This window comes from Eublepharis macularius, chromosome 13 (assembly GCF_028583425.1).
Source record: "Eublepharis macularius isolate TG4126 chromosome 13, MPM_Emac_v1.0, whole genome shotgun sequence".
Taxonomy (NCBI): domain Eukaryota; kingdom Metazoa; phylum Chordata; class Lepidosauria; order Squamata; family Eublepharidae; genus Eublepharis; species Eublepharis macularius.
This window is the reverse complement of record NC_072802.1, coordinates 6473231-6481662: the sequence shown is the minus strand read 5'-3', so window position 1 is coordinate 6481662 and position 8432 is coordinate 6473231. Positions and strand designations below refer to the sequence as shown.

The following is an 8432-nucleotide window of genomic DNA, read 5'->3' as shown; positions in this document are numbered from 1 at the left end:
TGCAAAAGCCATCCCTGTTAGTGTGTGCAATTTTCATTTTAACAGTTGCAGTGAGTCGAAGACTCTGGTCCTCTGTGCTTGAACACTGGCGGGGGGGAAGGTTTTTTAAAAATATAACACTGAACACTTAACGAAAAGTGTGAAAATCAAAAGCCACCATCATGATCCAGAATGTTATTTTAAGGATGCTTAAAGATTTCTCCTATGTTGATTTCCTCCCCAGAATTCAAGATTTGAACTTAACAGAAGTATTTGCTGGAATGGAACACGACATCAGAATGTATGGCTCTTCCAGAGTTGCATTTCAACAGCAGAAGAATGTTGTCGTGCTGTTGCATGTCTGTGGAAAGTCAACCAAAATGTCTTCATTTAGTGTATTCAAAGGAATAACACTTTTTCTTCCATAAAATTCAATTATCAATTTTCTACAATTCTCCTTTCTCAATGAATGGTAGTCGAGTTGAACAGAAAGTATAATGAAATTGCAGATAAACAATGGTACAGAATGGAGGGAATCTACTTTGTTCGTGCCACAAGTACACACTAAAGAGAGAGAGACAGAGAGAGTGTGTGCCTGTGTGGGCTTCCCCCCATATTTCCATAAGAGGGCAGTCCCACAGACAAAGCACTGTCCCCTTTTTATTGTAATAAATGGGGAAGTTTTCATAGGCACACATTAGGCACCAATGATTTCTGGATGAAGATGCATATAAAAACCTGACCAAATACTCCCGCACTCAGACCACAAGATGGTTTCAGAAAAATAATACAAGCTATACACACAATTTCCCTGTACATAGCAAGAAGTCCTTTCCCCTCCCTCCCAAGAGTCCCCAATGAGGCTGTACAGGACTGAAAAAGGAGGTACAAAAAGCACTTTTAGCAGTTGATTCTGGCAGATTTTTAAAAGTTACATTTAATGTCTCTGCTATTCTGTACACAAATTCAAGGAAGAGATTGATTCATAGAAAACGAGGAGCCAGAAGCTAAATTAATCTTAATTAAGCTCAAGTATGTTAGCAACATTGTGTTTTACATGACAGGTATTCATTTTTGTACTGTAATATCTACTGACTAGTGATCTTTAAGGACATCTTTTGTACCAACAAATACACATTTTAAGAACATACATCTCTTCAATACTCATAGACAAAAATAGGTCCAATTCATAGGTTGTCCCAAACTGCTCCCAATTATTTGAATTTTTTTGTCTAAGGAACTTGGTTTATTGCTAAATTAGTAATAGTATTTGTACTGAATTTATTTATTTAATTTATACTCTGCCCTCCCCACAAATGGGCTCAAGATGGCTCAGAGCATGCAATTCTCATTAGATCTTAATAACATCACTTCGTTCACTTCAACAAATAGTAATGACTGGAAATAGACGGTCTTTAGTATTATGCCTTGTAAGATTTATTGATCTTAAGATACATATTTTGGTTCATATTTTTTAAGTCTTGGAACTCCTAGAATTTGGGGGGGGGGGGAGTGAAGGACGAAGCAGAAATCTCTCTGCTTAGAATTTGCTACAACAAACCATGTCCATTATTCTTTATAAAAAGATATAAATTCTATCAAAACCAAGTTATTCAAAGAATGTTAATTGCTTCACCCCCTTTAACATGCATCCTTAAATTAATTAACTTTGTTGAAACAGATACATAAGGACAACTTCAACCTACCATTTTTAGAGGAAAGCAGACTAAAGAAACGTATCACAATGGTGTCTCAACAATTCTGCTCTGTCCAAATGATAGGGAGCTGCCAAAAAAAAGGTGTACACATGTCTGAGACTGCCTCCTCCTACAGAGTATGCAATAATCAGGTATAGCAAGGAGGTTTCAACATACGCCCCATCTCACGGCTATCAGAGATGCCAAGAAGCTGAACTAAAATCCTTTGGTTAAAAACTGGTGTTCCACTTTGAAAAACCCTCTTATAAAGCCAATATTGTTAATTCGATTGTTCATTCTGTCAAATGCAGAAAACAGCTCCAGTGCAAACATCTGTGCCTCAATTTAACCAGCTGGTTGAGGGCATAAGACAGAGACAAGCTAGGCTCATGCTTAGCATGAACAGTTCCCACATCCTTTCACGCTGTTGATGATCTCCTCTTGTAGCTTCTTCCTTTCCTCCTCCTTGGACATGTGATTGTTCCTCTCTTCCCATCGGTCGCTGACATCCCTATTCAGCATCCGGTTGCTCTGTGTGTGCCACATTTCGTAGTAAAGACTGCTGGGACTGGTAAGGAGATCTAAATGCCTTCCACGCTCGGCAACTTTACCCTGTTTAAAAAAAAAATGAAGCCCATAATCAGCCAGCATCAGCTCTCCGGAACAGGAAAATCATGGCATAGACCAAGCACATACTGCAGCCTTCAGCACTTTAATAGCCAAGAAGCAGCCCACCAGATTAAGTGCAGCATCCCCCGAAGAAAGCAACCTTCAGCCACAAGGGGCGCTCTAGCTGTACAGCAGGACTTCTCTTCTAACGACCCACCCTCTGAAGGGCCAAGCGAACTCTGCTCTAGGGATTCTGCCTCAAGGAAAGCTGTGCAAGTTAGACAAAATACAACACTTATTCTCTAATTTTTACTGTTTTGATAATCCATTCTGGTTTTCATGGGGAACGGCAGGACATGCAAAGCACCGAAGCCACATTCCTCTGATTGCTGGAAATGTTTATTCAGTTGTGCCTCCAACACTAGACTCTGCTCACATTTTTTTAAAAAATGAAAGTAATGGAATTCTGTGCCCCCGAAGAATCATGGCCTACACTGGAGACTGCAAGTTCTCAGACCCTGGCTGGCTACCCCAAGATGCTCCCGCAAGACAGGAAGACTTGGATCACGGGACCAAGTGCTGCTGGCTCCTTGTTTCTCTCTCCTTTAGTGGCTAGCTTCCCAACCCCATCCAACAGGAAGGGGAGGGGCAATTAAGCTACTCAGCGAGGGGTAAATTAAGCAATTAAATAAGGATGGAGGAACAAAAGTGGAGACTCCTCCTTCCTTGCAGTATGTTCCCTCCTGCCGTCTTCCTTCTTCAGAATGCTCAATGCTGATGTCTGGTCTACAGGGGAACCAGAATGAGACGGTAAGACAGGCTGAACTACTTCAGACTTAAGGTGGGAGGGGGCATTTTCTTAATGCTCATCACATTAAAAAAATCATGTAAAGAAAGTATATGAGAAAAATGCTACAATTATAGAGGGTTTTTTTTTAAAAGGCCAGGGGCATTCCATAAATAGTATTCTCCTACCCAGTGGTTCAATCCATTTAGCACCTTCTTATCACTGCATGTGTAGGGCAACTTTTAATAAGGTGAATGTAACAACAGGTATCTAGAGCAGGGCTGACACATACTCTTGAACTTGCAAACTGCACTACCTTAATCTAGCACAGAAAATACTTTCCTGGAGTTGGAGGGAGTCACCCTCCATTTTTCTGATTGGAAGTCAGGATCACGTCACTATAATGACAGTAGTCACTGACTGAGGTGTCAGATATCCAAAATAAGGCATTCGAAACATTAAGGCTTAGTTGGAGGGGCACCAAACCAACCAAACTAGGTCAAGTCAACATGATTTTAATTTTGTTTTGACTACTACTTGGAACATGCTGAAGTTATAATCCAAAAGCAAGCAAGATGCATTTGGGGCTTGCCTATGCACAGAATGAAAATTCACATGGTGCTTCCTACAGCTGAGAGGGGGGGGGAAGTAAGGGACTTTGCAAAATTTGCATGATGTATTTAAACTGTTCTTGTTTGCTGTTCCACTTCTGGAGGTTAATATTACATCCGAAGCACTATTCTGATTGTAGCTTCTGATTTACGACTGAAGCTTGTATCCTTACAACATCTGTTAAAAGAACAGTGGCAGATCAAAGGGACTCTTGCTCGCATTAGAGGCATTTTTTCTTCAGCATTTGATAGATTTTTTATTTTGAAACAGCGAACTCACAATAGGTCACCCCAATCTACAATTCATCAGTAAAAAAGCAAGTATTTGAAATAGACAGTACGTGGTGCCCTTTACTGCAACTCTGAAAAGATAAAGCTTTTATATATTACTCTCCCATTCAGCTGTGAAGCCTGTGCCGAGATCACTACTTAATTCTCTAGAAGATCAACAATTTAGTCTGGCATATTTATTAAAGGAAAATACCAGGTTTACTGCAGAGTAATATTTACAATGCTCAGGAAAATGGCTGCTTAACATTCCACCCCGCCCCTTTCTCTCTCGATTTGACTGGCTGCCCCTGAAGCACTTTGCAGGCAAGAAGGGCAAAGCAAACAGCTTTCTGCAGAGAAGAAGCCACTGATATTTTATGAACCAGCCAACAGTCAGACAGACATCAAGCAGCCACACTGAGATCATCACACGGTCTCCGCTGAGCAAAGGCTTGTCAAAGAAAGGCCCTTGGTGGGCCTAAATATCCCAGCTGTTCCACAGCCACTAATGAGCCGATTTAACAGGGTGCTTAAAAAAATTCCAGTAATTATCATGTAATACAATTCATATTCACTATGTCAATGTGTAACTTGCTTCACACAATAAATATGGAAAATATATTGTAAGAAGCAATATGAACATTGCTAACAGGGTCAGCGCGACAATAAAAGGCAGGTTAGTAGCGGTTTTGTTTATTCATATGGATGCTTTTAAAGCTTTTTTAAAAACGTAAAACAGCATGTAGATAGGAAGCAAGGTTACTTCGTTGACTAATTTTTGTCTTGCTGCTATTTGCATCTGAATGATATCCATCCACTTCATAGGTGTTTATTGTGGGAATGATAATAATAGCATCCTTTGTAAACTGCTCTGAGTGGGCATTAAGTTGTCCTGAAGGGCGGTTTATAAATCAATTATTATTATTATTATTATTATTATTATTATTATTATTATTATTAAAAACTATCCTATCACTTAAAATATTCCATGTTTAGGAGATGTCAATGCAGCTTCTGAATATACTACAACAGAAGAATGCTTCCTTTCTTTTTACTTCAGGTTTTGCAACAAAAGAGGTCTATGGCACTATGGATCTTAGCAAAAGCATGGCCATTCCCCTCTTGGACCACTAGCGGCCAGATATTCTGTAGCATGGTAAAAAAAGAGCAAAGCCCTTTCCGTCGGTCGGTCCCCTGCCTTTCTGATTCCCATCAGCAGTCAGCCATTGTACAGGAGAGGGTGGGAGATATAGCAAGGCTCCTTCCTTTGGGCTACTTTCACCCAACTGTCTATTATTTGCTAGTCATCTTGAGTTTCTTTTGAAAAGGATGAGATGCAAATTAAAAAAATATTACAATCAGCAGATACTTTAAGCATCTTAACCTAGCAACAACATTAAAAAAGTAATTAGTTTGAACTAAATCCCTGAACGTTTTTGGAGTGGAGGACAAAAGAATACCCTACAGTGTATTCTTAACTGACAGTAGGTTCCAGTTGAGCCTCTCCACCACCCTACACGAACATTTTTGTTGGTCTTGTTCCTAGCTTTTGAACAGCACCTTGGCGTGCAGAGATCTGGCATGTGAAGCTAAGGCTGCTCTAGCATGGAGATAAAGTGATGGGAAAAAACTTCTACTTAACTTCCACACACCAGGCTGCTAATAGAGATACAGGAGCAGGGCCAAGGAAGAAGGTGGAAACTCCAACACTCAAAACTCTTGTGGCTGTACAGTTTTTTAATTGGAGAACCTGGAACTGGAGAACTTGGAAGAACACTGTGACAGAATTCACTTTAAAGATGATTTCCTTAGTGCAGCACTCAGAGAGATGGAAGGGAAGGAGTTAACAACCGTCTGGGACGAGAGTGTGATTGACAGGCTGCTCCCTCCTCTCTCTGAATGGCCAGTCAGAACCAGCCCTCAGGATGACAGCTGGTGCTGACAGGGTTTTTTTTTAGTTCAGTTAGGAGTTGGGAGTGGAGTTGAGTGTGTGAGTCTGACAAAAAGGATTAGACAGGTTCCCCTCTGAAGTGAGGAAAAGGAAAACATTTTCCCTAACTGTAACCGCTTGTCTTAAGGAAGACTTTTAGTTAAGGATTCCAAGTATAAAAGCCAGCACAAGTTGAAATTCATTCACACAGCCACGATAGAACTGAGTGTGGTTTTGGTGGAGTGAGTGGGTAGTAAGTGGAGGCTCTGATTCAAGCCAAGTGAAAAGGGTGAAGAAGAGTAATTCCTGCCCAATGTCTAGAAGGGAAGCTTGGCTCTAAGGAGGACTCTGGGTTTGTTGTAAAGGGAAAACAGTCTTCAACTAACATCAGAACACCTGAGTTAAAAAGGGAAATCTGAGAACAAGCATTGTTGCTTTAACTAAAGTATTAAACAAAACACCTCTCTTAAGAATTGTAAACATTGAAAATAAGCAGCAAGAAAACTATTTTGACTATTACTTTTAAAGTATTGTTTTACCAACAAATTTTACCTCAGCAAATTCATTCCCTGACTGCCTATGTTCCATCCCTGTCTGTTCAATAAAATTGCTGTTTCTTTTGAGAGTTATTCAGTCTCTAGTACCATTTCACACAAAGAAGATGAGGGCTCCTGCTTTTCCTCTATTACATTTCTGGGCTGGGCTAGAAACCCAAAAATGTAACTGCTAATCAGGATGGGACAAAAAGAACTTTACAACCATAAACTTGAGGCTGCTCAACCATAGCAAGCAAACTTGGATTTTGGCTGAAAAATCTGCCTCAGTGTAGGGGAGTAAAGGGGGTCCATCATATACACACTGGTGAATGAGCTGTTGTTACAGGAAACCTGCTTGCCATTATTAAGTTTCTCAGCAAGGAATCCTAACAAGCCTCCAGCTTCACTGTGTAGCAAATTTTCTGAGGGAGGTTGATTAGAAACCCCTTCCCAGCAGACCCCACTTCCCACCTGAAGATTTCCTGTGTCCCAGTATAACAAGGCTATACTATAGGGAAGTGCTAAGCTATCAGAACCTCATTCCAAGCTGATCTCCTGACCAACTGTGTGTCTGCTTCTGTCCAATAGACAGCTGCAAGCATGTTTGGTAGCTGTTTGAGTTGTTTGAGCTAGTAAGGTGTAGTGGTTAAGAGCAGCAGGACTCTAATCTGGCGAGCCAGGTTTGATTACCCATTCCCCTACTTGAAGCCAGCTAAGTGACCTTGGGTCAGTCACAGCTTCTTGGAGCTTTCTCAGTCCCACCCACTTCACTGGGTGATTGTTGAGAGGATAGTAATAACAACACACTTTGTATACCGCTCTGAGCGGGCGTTACGTTGTCCTGAAGGAGGATATATAAATAGAATGTTGTTGTTGTTACTGAAGTAAGTCGAACATATCCTTGATTTGCTGATGGTCTGATCATGAGTGTTGAACAGGGTATGTTCGACTACCAAACAGGTTTGCTGTATAATTCACAGCATCCTTAAGAACAGGTGTGTAGTACAGGATTATTGTAACAGAACATGTTAAATGGTTAAACCATCAAAAATAACAAACACACTGGGGAAAAAATCAGTTGGCAGTCACAGTTTGTGACTAAAAGTCATAAATATACTCCATAAGTAGAGTGCGGGGAAATGATGCCATCAAGTTTCAGAGAAGGAAACTTCACGATAACCAGAGTTCCATTCTCATTCGGAACTGAGGCCATAATTTTGAATGTCAGGATGTTCCACAGGGAGGGAATCTACTGCCAACTTGTGAATAATGATGGAATTAGAGGAACTGCTGGATCACTCACCACCCCAAAGTTGCATCTGCTGTGCAAACAGTGTCCAGCTTGTAGTGTCTAACAAACATGTCACAATGTTCAAAGTCTGTTTTTCCTTTTAAGATGTTGCTGCTATATATGCATCTATTAATTTTGCCGTATTTCTCAATACATCTAAAGACCTTTAGCATCTTGCACTGGTTTTGAACTCAGTCATTTTTTCTAACCTGATAATTTTATTTAGCATTTTATCTCAAATGCTATTATTGCATTTATTTCAATAGGCTTGCTGAAAGATCAAGTTTATGCACAAAAATTTGAAAGCTTCCCAGTCTATACTGAAAAGAATTTCACTTGTATCCTTGATCTCAAAGAACTGCTGTATTTCTATTTTCCATTTTGATGCTACTTTTGGCATATTGTAGCAAATAACAACAACAACATTTGATTTCTATACTGCCCTTCAGGATGACTTAACACCCACTCAGAGTGGTTTAGAAAGTATGTCATTATTATCCCCACACCCTGTGAGGTGGGTGGGGCTGAGAGAGCTCTGGAGAGCTGTGACTGACCCAAGGTCACCCAGCTGGCTTCAAGTGGAGGAGTGAGGAATCAAACCTGGTTCTCCAGATGAGAGTCCCGTGCTCTTAACCACTACACCAAACTGGTGTATTAATTTCCATTTTGGTTTATGACTGGTCTTATTTATCTTAAAATCAACGAGGACAAGTGTGTGTTCT

The 8432-nt window shown here is 40.4% G+C and overlaps 1 protein-coding gene across 1 annotated transcript in view; it reads right to left on the bottom strand.

Annotated features, from left to right (window-relative positions):
* Positions 1-898: 898 nt before the first annotated feature.
* Positions 899-8432, bottom strand: part of ABCB7 (ATP binding cassette subfamily B member 7) — a 103529-nt gene continuing 95995 nt past the window's right edge. The window contains exon 16 of the mRNA XM_054996548.1: positions 899-2288. Within this exon, the coding sequence (XP_054852523.1) occupies positions 2070-2288 (219 nt within the window). The 3' untranslated portion in view covers positions 899-2069. The remainder of the gene's footprint in view (positions 2289-8432) is intronic.